General features: G+C 46.1%; 1 protein-coding gene across 2 annotated transcripts; it reads left to right on the top strand.

The window, feature by feature from the left end:
- Window positions 1-3,174: 3,174 nt before the first annotated feature.
- On the top strand, window positions 3,175-16,658 carry clcn5a (chloride channel, voltage-sensitive 5a). Of its 2 annotated transcripts, none has more exons than XM_018751993.2 (13): window positions 3,175-3,509; window positions 4,851-4,996; window positions 11,119-11,276; window positions 11,493-11,592; window positions 12,107-12,294; window positions 12,728-12,850; window positions 12,972-13,178; window positions 13,550-13,630; window positions 13,941-14,483; window positions 14,633-14,819; window positions 15,356-15,754; window positions 15,891-16,107; window positions 16,411-16,658. In XM_018751993.2, exons 2-13 carry the CDS (start codon window positions 4,852-4,854, stop codon window positions 16,499-16,501), a joined length of 2,439 nt encoding a protein of 812 aa, XP_018607509.1. In that variant the 5' UTR covers window positions 3,175-3,509; window position 4,851; the 3' UTR covers window positions 16,502-16,658. The 2 variants fall into 2 exon arrangements, with proteins under 2 accessions (XP_018607509.1, XP_018607508.1); XM_018751992.1 differs by lacking the exon at window positions 3,175-3,509 and adding an exon at window positions 4,278-4,423.
- Window positions 16,659-19,296: the final 2,638 nt, after the last annotated feature.

The raw sequence follows: 19,296 nt of genomic DNA on the forward strand, positions 1-19,296 counted from the left end.
GCTGACGGGTACCGACGGGCCAAACGGAGCGCGGCTCTGGCAGTCGCCGCGGCAAAAACTCGGGCTTGGGAGGAGTTCGGTGAGGCCATGGAGGAAGACTTTCGGTCAGCCTCAAAGAGATTCTGGCAAACCGTCCGGCGACTCAGAGGGGGGAAGCGGTGTTCCACGAACACTGTTTACAGTGGAAGTGGTGCGCTGCTGACCTCAGCTGAGGATGTTCTCGGGCGGTGGAAGGAGTACTTTGAGGATCTCCTCAATCCCTCCGACACGCCTTCCGTAGAGGAAGCTGAGGCTGGGGACTCGGAGGGGGACTCGTCCATTACCCTGGCTGAAGTTGCTGAGGTAGTCAAAAAACTCCTCGGTGGCAAGGCTCCGGGGGTGGATGAGATCCGCCCCGAGTTTCTCAAGTCTCTGGATGTTGTGGGGCTGTCTTGGCTGACACGCCTCTGCAGCATCGCGTGGAGTTCGGGAACGGTGCCTCTGGACTGGCAGACCGGGGTGGTGGTCCCTCTTTTTAAGAAGGGGGACCGGAGATTGTGTTCCAACTACAGGGGGATCACACTCCTTAGCCTCCCTGGGAAAGTCTATGCCAGGGTACTGGAAAGGAGAATCCGACCGATAGTCGAACCTCGGATTCAGGAGGAGCAATGCGGTTTTCGCCCTGGCCGTGGAACACTGGACCAGCTCTATACCCTCACTAGGGTGTTGGAGGGCTCGTGGGAGTTTGCCCAACCAGTCCATATGTGTTTTGTGGACCTGGAGAAGGCATTCGACCGTGTCCCTCGTGGCATCCTGTGGGGGGTGCTTCGGGATTATGGGGTTCGGGGCTCGTTGCTACGGGCTGTTCGTTCCCTGTATGACCGGAGCAGGAGCTTGGTTCGCATTGCCGGCAGTAAGTCAGACCTGTTCCCGGTGCATGTTGGACTCCGCCAGGGCTGCCCTTTGTCACCGATTCTGTTCATTATTTTTATGGACAGAATTTCTAGGTGCAGTCAGGGAACGGAGGGTGTCTGTTTTGGTGGCCGCGAGATCTCGTCTCTGCTTTTTGCGGACGATGTGGTCCTGTTGGCTTCATCAAGTCAAGACTTGCAGCGTGCACTGGGGAGGTTTGCAGCCGAGTGCGAAGCGGCGGGGATGAGAATCAGCACCTCCAAATCCGAGGCCATGGTTCTCAGTCGGAAAAAGGTGGATTGCTCCCTCCGGGTTAGGGGGGAGTTGCTCCCTCAAGTGGAGGAGTTTAAGTATCTTGGGGTCTTGTTCACGAGTGAGGGAAAAATGGAGCGGCAGGTCGACAGACGGATCGGTGCGGCGTCTGCAGTAATGCGGTCATTGTACCGGTCTGTTGTGGTGAAGAGGGAGCTGAGTCGTAAGGCGAAGCTCTCAATTTACCGGTCGATCTACGTTCCTACCCTCACCTATGGTCATGAACTCTGGATCATGACCGAAAGAATGAGATCGCGGATACAAGCGGCAGAAATGAGTTTCCTCCGCAGAGTGGCTGGGCGCACCCTTAGGGCTAGGGTGAGGAGCTCAGTCACCCGGGAGGAGCTCGGAGTAGAGCCGCTGCTCCTCCGCATCGAGAGGAGCCAGTTGAGGTGGCTCGGGCATCTGTTCCGGATGCCTCCTGGACGCCTCCCTGGGGAGGTGCTCCGGGCTTGTCCCACTGGGAGGAGGCCTCGGGGCAGACCCAGGACACGTTGGAGAGACTATGTCTCCCGGCTGGCCTGGGAACGCCTTGGGGTTCCCCCAGAGGAACTGGAGGAGGTGTGCGGGGAGAGGGAGGTCTGGAGTACTCTGCTCGGACTGCTGCCCCCGCGACCCGGCCCCGGATAAAAGCGGAGGAAGATGGATGGATGGATGGACGGACATTTGCTTTTTATACCAAAAAAGAAAGAAATGTGTACAGCTGTTTTTTTTTTTGTATGCAACAGTATGTGTGTTGTTTTAGCTATTCTGTGAATATAACTTTTCTCTTAATGTTACACATAATTGTTCTCATGTGGCTGTGCAATTCAAACAGCATCCATTCTGGAACAAATGGGAAATGATCCTTTCTCATTTTGGTTTATTTCCTCATTTATTTCAAAGCATTTTGTAAGATACAAGTACTAGTAATAACTACCTTACAAATAAATGTCTGACTTTCTACAGCAATTCTTGTCATTGCACGTTTTTGTAACTGATGGTATACCTGCACCAGACGTCCAGGGTGGTCCCTGCCCCCCCAGCCTTGCGCCCAGTCCATAGGCTCCGGACCCCCGCGACCCTTACCAGCACAAGGCAAGCGGTTAATGAAAATGGATCATGGGTGGAGTGACGGTGCACTGGAAACCTTACAGCAACTTGTGTTCGCAGCACAAAACGTTTTATTACAAACGAACTGCATCCACGCTGGACTGGAGCCCCCGCGGTCTCGTGATTTGTACAAGTCTTCACAACAAGTTATTCTCTCCTCGGCGGCGGCGCCGGTCACTTAGTTATGAAGCCCGGCTTTGCACAGCAACCCAACTGCTGGTGTGACTGGAGCGATTTTCGGCCCGGGGACGTGCGGGGGAACACCTTAACTTGTTAGGGCTTACCTGGCTCAGGCTCAGCTGATGCAGCCGGTGCAGCTGATGCAGCCGATGCAGCCAACGCAGCCGGTGCAGCCTGGACTCGGAGGTGGGACTTGAACCAACCTGTGACCCACTCACTTAGCGGCTATAGTAGAGCTGTCCTCTGGCCGGCCGGCCGGGTGCTGAAGCCCGAAAGCTTGTGAAGCAGAGCAGCAGAGAGAGAGAGAGGAGGGCACAGTAGTAGGAAAAATTCCAGAAGAGAGAGAACTTGACTGATTCGAAAGAATAAAAAATTTTACACCGCCGCGAAATACACACATTTCCTTCAACCTTACCTTGCTCCTCCTGATCGCCGCCTTGAATCAAAGATTTCTCTTCCTGGAATTCAAAGTATACCACAGTTTCACTGCGTCTTCTCATTCAATGAAGCTCGAGAGAGAGATACTGCCATCTATTAGAGCTGCGCTTCGTCACGACGCGCGCTAGCACTCCCTACTAAATCGATCGCCGAAAACGCGATCATTTTCGCGTTCGTTCATCCGAGATCGGCTACTCGCCCTGACACTCATGTCTTGAGGTGCACGGACGAGTGACGTCAGCGGGACTGACTAGGTGCGCGAGCAGCAGGAGGAGCGTGCGATTCCACCGTTTTACCTCAGCGAGGATGAGCGCCGTGTCGTCCGTGGATTCGGGAGCAGACGGCGAGAGCGCGAAAATGAGCCTCTGAAAGAAGGAGCGCGTTACTGTCCGCACAAAGGACGCCTACGCTTCCTCTTCTGCCTGGTTTTACGGCATTTATAACTCAACGACGCTCTGCTGCTGACTGTTAGCAGAGGCGGCTAACGACTAACGACGGGTAACGAGTGAAAAGGAATCACCCCCCCAGCGCAGCTCAGCTGCAGCCGCGGCGGCCGCTTCTTCCTCGCGTTCTTCTGTCCCGTCAGCGCCAGTGAGGTAAAACGCCGGTGTCACACCGCTCCTTTCATCACGTACATTTTTTGACACTACCAGAGTGCAGAGAGTGAGTGTGAGAAGCGAAGCGAAGGAATCCGACCGCTCCGCTCAGCTGCTGTGCGAAAACGCCGCAATGAATTAGCATTTTATTATGCAGCGGTAGTGAGCTGCACTTTGACTTACTAAGTCGTCTAAGTGACGTAGTTTCTCCGTCCGTGACTTCGTTACATTTTCCGTTGGCTGCATGATTTTCAAGATGAGTACGTACGAGTGAGTCGATCAGAAGAGTCTGTTGAGTTCACTGACGAGGCGGCGGCGCTGCGCGGTTACTACGTTAGCTGCAGCCTCCTAAAACTGGGTAACTAACTAAGTAACTCATCATTGCGCCTGCCTCACTGGCCTTTTTTTTTTTTTTAACCGGCTTCTAACTTGTCCTTTACCTTGTGGCTTGTTTACTTGTGGGATACCTCGAATCCTCCTGCTCTGTCTGTGTGCTGCTTCAGTACCGATTCGATTGTCGGAACTCCTGCTTCTGCTGTGTCACTTAGTGTTTGCCGTCATTTCGGTGTGTGTGTTGTTAGGGCCCACATACACACAGCGGTTTAAACAGTCCTCTCGAGCAGGGTTATGTTCTCTGTGTGTTTCTCTCTCTGTCCACATGACATGTGTAGGAAAGACAGACAGACACACACACACAGAGCCAGGCACAGGACTCTCAGGAGGCTTGTTTTGGGCCCTCTGTCTGTGCTCTCTCTCTCTCTCTCTCTCTCTCTCTCTCTCTATGTGTGTGATACATGATTTCCTGGTTGCATTCATTCACTTTCCATCCAGCACATTGTCTCTCCCTCCCAGCCAAGCGTAACACTGTGCGGGATGAGAGACCGCCAGACCGTGGCAGCATGTCCGTATTTCGTGTGAGTAGAGACGGAAGCCCACCCTCTGCGTGTGCGTCCGTTTGAAGCCTTTTAATTCCCCGTCTTCCGTCTCTGTGCCTAACGGTGGACGTCGTGGTTAATTTCCTAGGATTTCCGCAAATGACTTGAAGTTTTCTTTGTGAAGTGATACACTAACATTTTTCACCTCTTCGGTGCTCTAAAGTACCTTTGAAACAGATATGATGGAGCAGGAGCTTCTAAGGATTTACTTTGCTTCTCTGGAGTGGTTGACAACTTCATAGCAACATCATCAAGCAAATGATGCTGTCCAAACACGTGTTTGCGCACATTTACATGTTTCATTTTGTTATTGGTAGACGTGCCAAGGTGTTTTGGCCTAAAGGTTTCCAATTTTTTGTCTCCTGTTTCCAAATGAGGTAGTTTGCCGTGTTTCCTTTCCTGATAGGATGGAGAATGCTGGATACTGCGACGAGAGCTTTAACAGCCTCCAAAGTGGCACAAGCGATGAGGACATGGTGGAGATCGCTGGTGCCACGCTGGACTTCTCTAGCACGGATGACGTGCCCCCTTTGGATCGCGATTATGTCTCAGGTAGGAGGCGGTCACTTGAGTGGCTTGTCATAAAACTGCATTGCATGGCTGGAATTAAATTACACTGTTTGTTAGAGGGAGAATAATGCAGTTCTGTGATAGTGCTTTCTTTTTTAGGTTATGAAATAAGGAACCGTAGTACCTTCTAAAGAGACTTTTCCATAAAAGATGTAAGAGTCTCATGCTGTTTTCCTTCTGTTTTTATTTAATCTTAATTTATAATCATTCATATGAATACTTCATTATTTAAACTATAGAAATATATTCACTGCGGTGCTGTCTTAGTGTTCCAATGTTCTAAATTTTATTGATGTGATGGCATTGAGTTTTGTGTGTGTGTGTGTAAGTTTTCTTATCTTTCAAGAATTTAAGTTTGCCGTGTGTCAGTTTTCTTTCTCTACCACAGGATGAATCATTAATTTGTGAATACGGTACAGTTATGGCTTTACAGCCCCAAGGTCTTGTGTTAAAATGTGGAAAAACTGCACTGCTTGCTCCTAGAATTGGTTCTGTATGTTATCTGTAATAAAAGAAATGGGCAGTACGCTGGCACAGCGAGTAGCGCTGCTGTCTCACAGCGCCTGGGTGGTCCGAGAGGATGTGGGTTCGATCCCCGCTTAGTGTGCGGAGTTTGCATGTTCTCCCCGTGTCTGTGTGGGTTTCCTCTGGGTGCTCTGGTTTCCTCCCACAGTCCAAAGACATGCTGTTCAGCTTCACCCATAGTGTGTGAGTGACAGAGACAGTGTGTTTCACTGTGGAGTGTGTATGGATGAGTGACCCATTATAAGTAGTGTATCTAGCAGTGTAAGTCACTGCGGTGAATAGGGTGTGTGTGCTGATAACACTACACAGAGTTCATTGGAAGTTGCGTTGGAAGAAAGCATCTGCTAAATAAATAGTCATGTGAAAAAGAAAGTACACCCTCTTTGAATTCTATGGTTTTACATATTAGGACATAAGTCATCTGGTCCTTAGCAGGTCTTAATCAGGTAAATACAACCTCAGATGAACAACACATGACATATTTCACCGTGTCATGATTTATTTAACAAAAATAAAGCCAAAATGGAGAAGCCATGTGTGGAAAAACTAAGTACACCCTTACTGCTTTCATAGGAATTAAGAGGGTAAGTAGCAGGCAGGTGCTGCTAGTCAAATGTCCCTGATTAATTGATCATCAGCAAGTGTGACTACCTCTATAAAAGCAGAAGTTTTGGCAGTTTGCTGGTCTGGAGCATTCAGGTGTGGCAACGCAATGCCCAAGAGGAAAGACATCTGCAATGATCTTAGAGAAGCAATTGTTGCTGCCAATCATTCTGGGAAGGGTTATAAGGCCATTTCCAAACAATTTAAAATCCATCATTCTACAGTGAGGAAGATTATTCACAAGTGGAAAACATTCAAGGTAGTTGCCAATCTTCCCAGAAGTGGACATCCCAGCAAATTCACCCCAAGGTTAAACCGTGTAATGCTCAGAGAAACTGCAAAAACCTCAAGAGTTACATCTCAGACTCTACAGGCCTCAGTTAGCATGTTAAATGTTAAAGTTCATGACAGTACAATTAGAACAAGACTGAACAAGTATGGTTTGTTGGGAAGGGTTGCCAGGAGAAAGCCTCTTGTCTCTCAAAAGAACATGGCAGCATGGCTTAGGTTTGCAAAGTTGCATCTGAACAAACCACAAGACTTCTGGAACAATGTCCTTTGGACAGATGAGACCAACGTGGAGGTGTTTGGCCATAATACACAGTGCCATGTTTGGCGAAAACCAAACGCAGCACATCAGCACAAACACCTCATACCAACTGTCAAGCATGGTGGTGGAGGGGTGATGACTTGGGCTTGTTTTGCAGCCACAGGACCTGGGCACCTTGCAGTTATTGAGTCAACGATGAGCTCCTCTGTATACCAAAGTATTCTGGAGTCAAAGGTGAGGCCCTCTGTCCAACAGCTAAAGCTTGGGTTATGCAACAGGATAATGATCCCAAGCACACCAGCAAATCTACAACAGAATGGCTGAAAAACAAAAGAATCAAGGTGTTGCAGTGGCCCAAAGTCCAGACCTCAACCTGATTGAAATGCTGTGGCGGGACCTTAAGAGAGCTGTGCATAAACAAATGCCCGCAAACCTCAATGAACTGAAGCAACGTTGTAAAGAAGAGTAGGCCAAAATTCCTCCACATCGATGTGAGAGACTGATAAAGTCATACAGAAAACAATTACTTTAAGTTATTGCTGCTAAAGGTGATTCTACAAGCTATTGAATCAGAAGGTGTACTTAGTTTTTCCACACATGGCTTCTCCATTTTGGCTTTATATTTGTTAAATAAATAATGAGATGGTGAAATATGTCATGTGTTGTTCATCTGTGGTTGTATTTACCTGGTTAAGACCTGCTCAGGACCAGATGGGTTTTTTTTTTTTATTATTATGTCCTGATACGTAAAACCACAGAATTCAAGGAGGGTGTACTTTTCTTCCACATGACTGTAAATGTAATGGTATATAAAGTGCATTGTATTAATGTGATCTGGCATCCACCTGTACGCAATGTACAAGTTCAATCTGAGCGCCACATTGTGTATATAACCCCCTTTGCCTTGCAAAAAGGATTAATCATGTTTTGGGAATACATATTGCTATGCAACAATTGGTCATTGACACTGAATTAATTACTAAATGCTGACTCAGCTTCAGTTAACTTATACTAATGACATAACTAAAGCTATGTTGACCATTGTGTATTGAAATATTATGGGATCCCAAAAATGTACCTCATTTAAAGTTTAATGCTGTTCTCCTTTATGGAGAGATGAATGCAGGCCAGGTGGGTTGTTGAGTGTATGTTTGCATCTGCTAGTTCGGTGATAATCAGTGCCATGCAGATGAAATTTCATCACAAATGAATATATCACATGAAGCACATTTGTCTTATCTCCCTTTGTTTATGACAAATGATTGTCTATATATCAGTGCTTTTACATCAGATTTACTTATACTGATGATGTCACACAGTCAGTTGTCTTTTTAATTCCTGCTTCAGTTTACTCAGTTAACTCTGTCATGTACTCTGTTTTGACAAAGTTTATTTGAAGCCCAGTACACTGCCAGACCTTTTGTGTTGTGCAATTGCTCGTGTGGTGGTTACACCCTTTGCCTTGCAATGACAAGACCTGGATTTGAAGCCCCACTCCCTCTGTAATGAGCTTTGAACAAGGTTTTCATCCTGAATTGCTCTAGTAAAAGAAAATTACCCAGCTTTATACACACACACACACACACACACACTGAAACGGCTTGTCCCGAGCGGGTCATGGTGAACCAGAGCCCAACCTGACAACACAGGGCTGGAGGGGGGAGGAGACGCACCTAGGATGGGACGCCAGTCCGCTGCAAGGCACCCCAAGCGGAACTTGAACCCCAAACCTGCCACACAGCGGGGACCCCCCCCCCCCCCCCCCCCCCCCCCAGCTGTACACATTAGTGAATAATTTGAAGTAGGTTACTGCAGAAACCCATAGTGTGTTGCTTTTAATAGTTCAGCTAAATGAATAAATCTTAAATACACTGGTGCGTGTCAATATTCTTCACTTTTTCTCAGATCTCTCAAGCACAGCTTGTGGATCCCTTCTGCTACTCGGCTCATCCTTCTAAAGGTTGTATTCACTTTGTTTATGTTCAGTTCTCAGTCTCTTCAGTGTTTCTTTAAAAAATGTAGCATCACATCAGATCTGTAGCAGAACAGATTGTATGAAGACAAGTGTTTTTCTCAGCTGTTGACAGCTGAGAGTCTAGTGCAAAGTGACTGCACTTGATAAGCAGTTCCTCATTTACACTGTTTAGTCCAGTCCGATTTGAAGTACAACGCGCTGCCGGACCTTTTGCGGTTTGGTGCGGACAGGGACAGGCAAGCTGTCAACCTCTGGGGTTTCGCATGCTTGACTGGGTGAGTGGGTTAGCCTACTGTGGCTCCCTCCAGCGTGTGTTGTGCGCTGACTGTGACAAGGAGAACATGTCATCATTGGCATTCTGCTGCAGCCACTCTGTGCTGCGCATAGTTAGAGGCGGAGGGAGGAGAGACTGCATCCTGAGCTCGGCGCGCTGGATATGTGGCCGAAAGGCTGATAGATTCTATGTCGACGTTATTTTAACTATCAATCAGATGAGTGCTGGTGTTGATAGTTTATGTCATGTGACCAAGCAAAGAAAAAAAAAATGGGTAAATGTTCACCATGAATAGGTATAAGAGGGGTTTGAGTTTCTTTGGATGCAATTTATTTTTGGCTCTTCTCATTCAGTGTGCTCTTGATGGTTGATGACATAAGTGTGCTGTTGTCATGGCTGCAGCGTCACAGAACATTGGTCAGATCTTCCAGCATGACGTCAAATAAGAGCCCTTTTGGGCCTGTTGTCAACTGCTGACTGGCGTGAAATGTGTGCCGTTTATGAAAAAGTGTGAGAAAATGGGAAGCAGGAGGGGAAATGAAAATAACGGGACTAAGTGACACTGGATACAGTGTTTCTAAGGCAGAAGTTGTCCTTCTGTACAGGAAGTGACTAGCACTCTGATTTCAGATTCCCTTATCTGTTATAGTCCAAGGCTCTGAATTGTGTGTTGCATCCTTCACATTTATTACAGTTTCTGCTGCAAGATGACTTGATTGACTGTGACTCATTGCTTCTCTGAACATGTGATTTCGTGTTGCCTGCTGGTGTCATAGAGTTCTTTCTCCCTCCTCTTTCTTCCTGCACATCCATTTTGCTTATTGCTGTCTCCATCTGTCTTTTACAGCCAACTTTTCCCATTTTTGGTAACATGATATTTTTGTAACAGCCAGGCTTCTCATAAATGGTTTTTCTGACAGAGGGCCAGCAGTAGAATTTTGTGAATTCTGCATAATTTGTGCCTATTTGAGTGAAATTTTAGAAAAATGTGACATGTTGGAGAGAAGGGAGCGTGGCAGGTCTGGGCCTCGGGGGGGGGGGGGGGGGGGGGGGGGCTACCTGTGCGTTTTGTGCTCAGAACTGGCCCAGCATTGATGTTATTACCAGGGTTTGAACAGCAAACATCACTCCAATGTTTAATATCTGACCACATTTTCACACTTCTGTATACAGTTTTACTGGGGATTTGGATGAAATTTATATTGTTCCGGTTAGGTTTACCAGACCTGCTGTAAGCTGCTCATTTACATGTAAGGGCTTGTACATGTTCCCCTTTTTGGTGGAAGTTTTTTGCAGCAACAGAATCACTCTAGTACATGCACTTAGAGAACGCTGCTGAGTAAGCATGTTTAACCTAATTTTTCTGTAGAATCCTGTGGTTGATGGTTTAAGAAGAATAACAAATCCACAGAAGTTGAAACTACCTACTTTACCTGTAACACCAAGTAAAAGTAGTTTTTAGTGCATCTCCACAGGCTGTGGAAAGTTTAACAGGCTGGGTTATGCTGAAAAAAAACGACATAAATATTGTGTGTACTCAAGGTTGGCTTCACAATGCCTGAAGCACTCAGGTACCATACAAGATTATGGCAGGATGCAGTGAAATAGCACAAGTAATAAAGAAGTATAAAATGAACAAGTGCTTTGCCTTCAAAGTACAGATTTGTAGTGTATTTTGGGAGGCACTGATGTCATGCAGACAATTTGTACTTTGGATACACTGCTGTGTTTATGGTATAAACCCGATAACCATACGTCTAGGAAACGCTGGTTGGGGGACAAATCAGTTTCTCAGTCTTTGATTTAGGAATGGTGTCTTCTGTTTCAAAATAACTCAAGATCATTGCAGTGTCCTGGAATTCTCTGAATCTTTTGCTGAGTGTGTTTCTGAAAGGTCAAAGTCTTATGCTGTCCCCCCCCCTTCCAGGTTAACATGTAACAAATGCTGAGCCATGTATTTAAGCACTTTGTTTTAGTATTTATTGCTGAAGGGCTATTTTGCTGTGCCTTATGTATTCTCATTATAGTTTTAAGATATTCAGATGAGCTACGTTTTATCTCTGTCAGTATTTTACAGCGGTCATATGATTTTCTCTGCAGTTTTAGTCATTTTATGCTGAGTGAATATAATGCATTCACAAGGTGTTTGTAATTGTTCCTTCCCATCTCCTCTTCAGGCTACACATCCTACAATGGTGTGACAGAGGGTGTTAATGGGGTCCCGAAACTCATGGACCTGTTGGATGAACCCCTCCCCGGGGTGGGCACATACGAGGATTTCAACACCATAGACTGGGTGCGGGAGAAGTCTAAGGACCGTGACCGCCATCGAGAGGTGCCTGGAATCCACACTTCCTGCTGACATGACCTTTTCCAACCACAGTATTTCAGTAATTTAAATGTTAAATCCAGTTCTAAGGGTGGCAGGGATTTTTCTCCACCATACTAGAAAAGTCTTGTTGCGCTAAGTATTGTGTGGTTCATGTCTGCTGTATCTTTTGTGTTTCCACTGCTGTGTTACAGCTTGTGTTTCTCACACATTCATCTGCAGATTACAAATAAAAGCAAGGAGTCAACATGGGCACTGATGAAAAGTGTCAGCGATGCCTTCTCTGGCTGGTTGCTCATGCTGCTCATTGGGCTCATGGCAGGTCAGTGGGTGGATACTTGGTTATATATGTTCTTCAGAATATTGTTTAAGAAGCATTTGGTTGATCTTTGATGACTGACTCAGCATCACTTGACTAATTACGTCATTTTCCCAACCCTATATTGCTCCACAGTAATGGGGGACCTAGTAATCCAGGATTTCTTAGCTGGATGCTGCACAAGTGCCCTCTTCAGGTTTTTTGGGCACTTGCAAATGTTTGGTTTTCAGCACAGATCCAGTATCGCTCTCAGTGAGTCCATGTTAGTTATTGTACAGAGCACCGGGTGCCCTCTATTTTGTAAAGAAATGGATCGGGTTGTTTGCCTGGTAGGGAAGCTTTGCAGACAATAAGTCAAAGAGAGAACTGAGCTGGAGATTACTTGATCAGGGAACAGAAACTACACAGTTAGGGTGTAAACAAAACACTAGAGGAGCACATAGACTATAATCCATTACCATATGAACAGTTGCCAGCGGTCAAAATCAGTATCCCTTTTTCGTGACTGTCCTGGCAGGTGCCCTGGCTGGTGGTATTGACATCTCCGCTCACTGGTTGACGGACTTGAAAGGGGGAGTCTGTCTTAACGGGTTCTGGTTCAACCATGAGCACTGCTGCTGGAACTCCAACGAGACCACTTTTGTGGAGCGGGACAAGTGTCCGCAGTGGAAGAGCTGGGCTGAGCTCATTATTGGGACTGCTGAGGTCCGTCTGGAACCCCATTCCTCTGCCTTCTTTCGTCCTGCCCTCCACACATATCCGCACACACACGCACAGATCATTCCCTCTACCTGGTCCAGGGGGCCAGATTGACTTTCTATGCTTTCTTTTTTACTGCAGTGTGTTGCAAACAACTGTAAACATCGAGTTGTGTGGTACTCATAGGGGTTTTGGGACTGTTACATACAGTCTCTTTTTGGATGCTGCATATAGTATAGTGACTTTCTTTTGGCTCACATTGGTGGTCCCAGCACTGTAGCAGTAGTTGTTTTCAGCTTTTCAAGTCTGTCTCAGAAGTTCAAGGTTCTCTTGAAAAGATTTGTTGAACAGCTACCATCTTCTAGCAGCCTGCATTGGAAGATGGTAGCTGCTCTACTTTTGCCAAACTGTCTTCTGTAATTCTTTTTCTGTCCCTCAGGGGAGCTTTGCCTACATTGTGAACTATGTGATGTATGTATGCTGGGCACTGCTCTTTGCCTTCCTGGCTGTATCACTGGTCCGAGCTTTTGCCCCCTACGCCTGCGGCTCTGGGATCCCTGAGGTATGATACACACGTCTGCTGAAGAAGAGCTGTAGATAAAGTTCAACACTGGGCAGACTGGTCTTGGCAAAGGTGTTTTATTTTGATGATGGTAATAGGAATGCTTTATTTCTATCTCCAGATCAAGACCATTTTAAGTGGGTTCATCATTAGGGGTTACCTGGGCAAGTGGACTCTGGTAATAAAGACAATAACGCTGGTCCTTGCTGTATCATCTGGTCTGAGTCTGGGCAAAGAGGGTCCCCTGATCCATGTGGCCTGCTGCTGTGGGAACATCCTCTGCCATGTGTTTACTAAGTACCGCAAGAATGAAGCCAAGCGACGAGAGGTAAGAAAAACTCAGTAATGGCTGCATACACTTTGTTCTTTTAGCAGCTTTTTTCCAGAAGAGTTGCAATCTCATGTGGATTCTGTAGAAGTAAACCTACATTTCCTGTTTCAGTACATGTTAAAATAGTACCTTTTCTGTACATGGTTAAGATTATGAAATGGTAGCATGCAAGGAGTCTGTGACTTCACTTCTGCAGATACTATAGTACCAATTTAGGCCGTTTTTTTAATATTATTTAAAAAAAAAAACGCATGCCGTGAAACCTTGTCCAGTTTTGTAAAATGTTCCAGGAGGAGAGCTAAAGTATTCTGTGCAGAAAGTAGTGAGGGGACCAGCTCTGATCACCTCTCCTCCTCCTTGTGATTTAGGTCCTGTCTGCTGCTGCTGCGGTTGGGGTTTCTGTGGCCTTTGGGGCGCCCATAGGTGGTGTGCTCTTCAGTTTGGAGGAGGTGAGTCTGGCCTTCATTGGAAGGGTTATGAGACACTGTGAGGACTGTATCAAGCGTTTACAACACTAAAGAAGCCAGCAGGAATACATGTTTGATTATACTGGCATTTCTATTTAACAAGTAGAAGGAAAACAAAGAAACTAAGTTCTGTTCATAGATCCACATTAGCACAGCACTGGGTGGTTTTGGACAGATGGTGGCAATTCAAACTAAGGCAGATGGCAGATGCCAGAAATATCATCCCTGAGGAAGAAAGCACTTAACTGTAACGGAATCAGGGCGAGTCAACTGATGCAGTCTGTTTCCTTAGGTGAGCTACTACTTCCCCCTGAAGACGCTGTGGCGGTCTTTCTTTGCTGCCCTGGTAGCCGCCTTCACCCTGCGCTCCATCAACCCCTTCGGTAACAGCCGGCTGGTGCTGTTTTACGTGGAGTTCCACAGTCCTTGGCACCTGCTGGAACTGGTGCCTTTTATCCTGCTGGGCATCTTTGGGGGGCTGTGGGGTGCCGCCTTCATCCGCGCCAACATTGCCTGGTGCCGACGGCGCAAAACCACTCGACTCGGCCACTACCCGGTCCTGGAGGTACTCGTGGTGACGGCTGTGACAGCTGTGCTGGCCTTCCCCAATGAGTACACAAGGATGAGCACCAGCGAGCTCATTTCGGAGCTCTTCAATGACTGCACACTGCTCGACTCATCCAAGCTCTGTGACTACATCAATGTCAACATCACCAAAAGTAGCAATGAGCTGGCAGACCGGCCGGCCAGCACGAATGTCTATATGGCCATGTGGCAGCTGGCCCTGGCCCTCGTCTTCAAGATGCTTATCACTGTGGTGACCTTTGGCATGAAGGTACCTGTATCCGAGCTCCTATCTTTGATTCCTCGTTCTGTCTTTGTGTACCTGGGCTGCAGCTCATTTTTATAAACTGGATGTACTTGTTTCTCACCAAGGACCTTTTCTCCTCAACCCTCAACATCTGCCCTGTTCACCCCTCTCAGGTACCCTCTGGGCTCTTTATCCCCAGTATGGCAGTGGGGGCCATTGCAGGTCGGCTGCTAGGTGTGGCCATGGAGCAGTTGGCGTACTACCATCACGACTGGGTCATCTTCAGGGGTTGGTGTAGCCCAGGTGCTGATTGCATCACCCCAGGGCTGTATGCCATGGTGGGTGCTGCAGCCTGCCTAGGTAAACATACCTCTTTCTGGGAATACTTGTGTTGGTTTTGAGAATCACTTATTTTTGCCCATTTTACTTATTGCCACTGTTGCTTAACAAACAGTATTAATGACTTGTGAATTTCAACTAAACAAGGAAAATCTTTTGCTTCCCACTTTAAGACTAGGAGCATGATGATCTCAGTAGGTGGATAAAATGTTTTACCATTCCCTGAATTTTCAGGAAAAAGTGTAATGATGACAATTATTGAAATGTAATTGTCTGCCATGTAAATAATTTAGTGAATTTTGTCAGTATCCTGCAAAATACCTGAAACTTCTTGAGTGTATTTATCCTAACACTGTTTGTCATTTAAAAACCAAAAAATAGAACAGCATGCAGGAACAAACTCATACATCAGTTGTATCCTGGGAACAGTAGTGTAAATGGTGCTATCAGTGTACTAGATTTAGTGTTTCCTTTCATGTGAAAAGTTAGTAAACATTTTTATGTGTGATACCACCCTACCCAACTTAATTTGGGACCTTTTACTCTTCCTGTCTCAGGTGGGGTGACGCGTATGACCGTGTCCTTGGTGGTCATTATGTTTGAGCTAACAGGAGGGCTGGAGTACATTGTGCCACTGATGGCAGCAGCTATGACCAGCAAATGGGTGGCGGATGCTATTGGCCGGGAGGGCATCTATGAGGCACACATTCGCCTCAACGGCTATCCGTTCCTGGAGGCCAAGGAGGAGTTCAGTCACAAGACTCTGGCTATGGATGTGATGCGTCCCCGGCGTAGCGACCCACCTCTCTCAGTGCTCACGCAGGACAGCATGACTGTGGAGGATGTTGAAACCCTCATCACCGAGACCTCCTACAGCGGCTTCCCGGTTGTGGTCTCCCATGAGTCACAGCGCCTGGTGGGCTTTGCGCTGCGCAGGGACCTGACCATCTCCATAGGTATGTGTGCAGCTTCAAACTTTTAGCGTTCTGCACTTCACCTCTTTACAGCTTTGGGTACATTTCTCGATGCCTTTATGTACGGTGACTTTCAATGTTAAGTTTGAGCTTCACTCTACCCCTCCTTCCCCTGTAGAGAATGCCCGGCGTCGCCAGGATGGCATCGTGAGCACCTCGCGCGTCTTCTTCACTGAGTACACACCACCCCAGGCACCCAGCAGCCCAGCGCCTCTCAAGCTCCGCTCTGTTATGGACCTCAGCCCCTTCACTGTCACAGACCACACACCCATGGAGATTGTTGTGGACATCTTCCGCAAACTGGGCCTGCGCCAGTGTCTAGTTACTCATAATGGGTAAGGAGTGCACCTCGGTGGGAGAGTCTCTGAGATTTGTGCTATGATAACAGGGAGCAGAAGAGAAATGAACTGAGCAATATGGAGAGGCAGCTGTCCTGAACAACGCAAGGACTGCTTTATATCAGAAAACCAAGTCTCAGTGGTAATCAGCAAAATGTAGCGTAATAACCAGTGATGCTCTTTCCTCTTTATGTCCGTTAGCTCTAGTCCTCGGCATCTAAACATGACTAGAATGTGGCACTTGCTCACCACAGTGTTTCAGTGTTGTTGTGACCTAAGCATGAATCTCCTGTTTTACAGACGGTTGCTGGGAATCATCACTAAGAAGGACATTCTGAAACACATGGCTCAGATGGCCAATCGAGACCCAGATTCCATCCTCTTCAACTGAGGCTCCTTTTTGCAGGAGTCCCACTGTGAGTTTTGCAGCACAGAGCCCCTTGAGCTGCCAGCTGGATAGAACCAAATTCTTTTTTCTAAAAGGGTGTATCCATTGCAGCATCGCTGGGCAAGGACTGCATCGTGCTCTCTCTCTCTCACACTCGCTCTCTCTCTCTCACACTCACTCTCTCTCACCCTCTGTTTCTGTGGGCAGCTTGTTGTTGGAGGGATTTAAGCTCTTAACCCTCAGCTTCTGATTGGTCTGAATGCAGCGGGTTGTGGAATGTGTCCACTATTACAGCCTGGATTGAAAAAGAAAAGACAAAGCTCTGTTGTAAACCTGTAAACACACTTTGTGACAGAAAAATTGAAGGGCCTTCCTTGTTAAAGGAAAGGTGTTATTGCAGCTTGACTCACCTTCCAGAGGAACTTCCTGCACCTGGGTTGGAACACTTGTGCTCATTGTAGATGAGGGTACAGGAGAGGTAATGTGTGACAGCTCTGACAGAAAAAATCCAGTGCTGTTGCACCTAGGAACCCAAATCAGGCATTTTGACATGGCCATAAGGAATTTTTTTGTCAAACTGTGTTGGTCAATTGTTTCTCCTCCTTCATTTAAATGTGAGCAGTTAAATTAATCTCTTAATGTCAATTCCATTTATAGGCTTGTTCTGGATTTGTGAAAGTCTGACTTTAGTCTGTGTATTATTTCATGGCATGTCATGTAGTTTTCATTGACTGAAAAGGCTCAATGCTACAGGTATTACATGTGGTCAAATCCGTCAGAAATCGAATCAATTTCTTTCTTGATTTAATGGCATTACTATTTTTTTCTGAAATTGCTAAAGACCCATTGTCCTTTCTATTTGAGGACAAAGTAAAATAGCTGAACAGAAGTATTTAAAATGTTGCACAGCGAGAACATTTGTGAGCACATTTTTGTCGTTTATTCTAAAGTCTCATGGCGTGTGTTGCTGTGGGGATGATGAGGATTGCCGCTGTAATGTCAGCGCTGTGACTTTCCCTTCTGGCCACGAGGTGTCAGTACTCTTCATTTGTTCATTATGGGCCACCTCTGACTGTCCTTGACACTAAACCTAGACTTCTCAATCAGTCACATTGTCAGCATTACTAGTCCTCTACCACTAATTTGTATTTTGTCTTATGCCGTTATGTAATTCCCTGTCACATTTGCCTGACACTTGTGCAGTCACACAGCTGTAATTTCCCCAACTTTGACCAAGCGTATTTGGGTCTGGCGATGTAACGGTATTGAAAGATAGCTCAAATGGGAAAGGCATGATGGAGCAGAAAGCTTCAGACTGTCAGCGTGTTTCCTCTTCCCTGCTTTTCTTTCTCTCTGGGTTGGAAGGAACTTTAGAATTAGGTGTTGCACAGTGCTCTTGTTTACTGGCTCACGTGACAGTCTCCAGAGCCTGGGCTGATCTGCCTATTGTTCATCCTCATTTTGCTTGGCTGCCATGCAAAGGGGGTAACACCCCAGGAAGCTTTGTGTGTTTTCATAATGCTGCCAAACTCAAATGTTCAAGAAAACACACTTTTCTAAAGCCAGGGAAAAACGTGTAGCAAGGAAATAAGTGTGTGTGTGTGTGTGTGTGTGTGTGTGTGTGTGTGTGTGTATATCGAGGTCAGTGTGGACTAAGAAGAGCGAGTACAAATCAAACTGGATTTACATCTCATAAATGAAGTGTTGGTGTTTCTCAGCAACATCTTTGGTGCAATTGTCAGACTTATTTTGAAATGATTGTATGTGCATCCCTTCCTTAAAGCAGTTGTGATTTTCAGGGCATGATTCCACTTTGAAATGTACTTTTTGCACCATGTAACAAAGGGGCACATATAGGCAACCCCTCTGAAGAAGCCTGAAATTCAGCACTTTGTTGTGGTACAGTTTAGAGGTGGACAACTCATGGCACCCTACTTTTTTAAATCATGCTGCATTAGTCTTTGATCGATATTTGTTCCATTTTGTACTTATATTTAAAAATATAACAGCTGTGTTTTGTATCATTGCTGTTTTGTATGAATGCATACTGTATGTGAAGCATGAATGACCAATCAAGTAATTTATTCCCCTTCTCCACTTTGTCATCATTCAGTATGAATTAAAAGAAAACTGCAGAAAAAATAATGCAGAGTTTTTGTCATCCCAGTGAGAACTAATGTGAACTGTACTCTCCAAAGTGAAGGTGTCTTATTTAAGCAAAGGCTACAGAAGACTTAAAAGAGCGTTTACAGACGTTTCAAGATATTTGTTTATTCACTACTTCGTTCAGCTCATCTATTTCTAATAGTTTCTGCCCAATTTACAAATTTAATTTGGAATGGTTCTGAGTTGGCTTGTAAGTTGACTGAGACATGGAGCGAGTGAGGGGCTCATCATCACTATGTTTGAAAACAGTGGTATGGAACCAAGTGTCTGTACCTTGAGGATCGGCTGCCTGCCACTATCTCTCTACCTTTTCAGTGCCTTTTTTTAAAAACATCTTCTTAAGTTGTATGTTGCTTTGGAGAAAAGCATCTGCTCGGTGAATAAACGCAAAGGTAGATGTCAGCCACTTGAGCAGGGGCAGAGAATGCGACAATTGGTTCCTTTTGGGGCGAGTCAGAAATTTTCTGTTTGGCAGGAATATTTACAACTGTGGATGCTCACCTGCAGCTCCTACATGTAATTCACAAATACTCAGTAAAAGCATAATTACAAGACATTTTATAGGCAACATTTCAGAGATGTCAACTTGTGTGTTTAGCTGAAAGCACAGATAATTATATCTGCTCAGAACC

The sequence above is a fragment of the Scleropages formosus genome, chromosome 4 (assembly GCF_900964775.1).
Source record: "Scleropages formosus chromosome 4, fSclFor1.1, whole genome shotgun sequence".
In the NCBI taxonomy this organism is placed as follows: Eukaryota; Metazoa; Chordata; class Actinopteri; order Osteoglossiformes; family Osteoglossidae; genus Scleropages; species Scleropages formosus.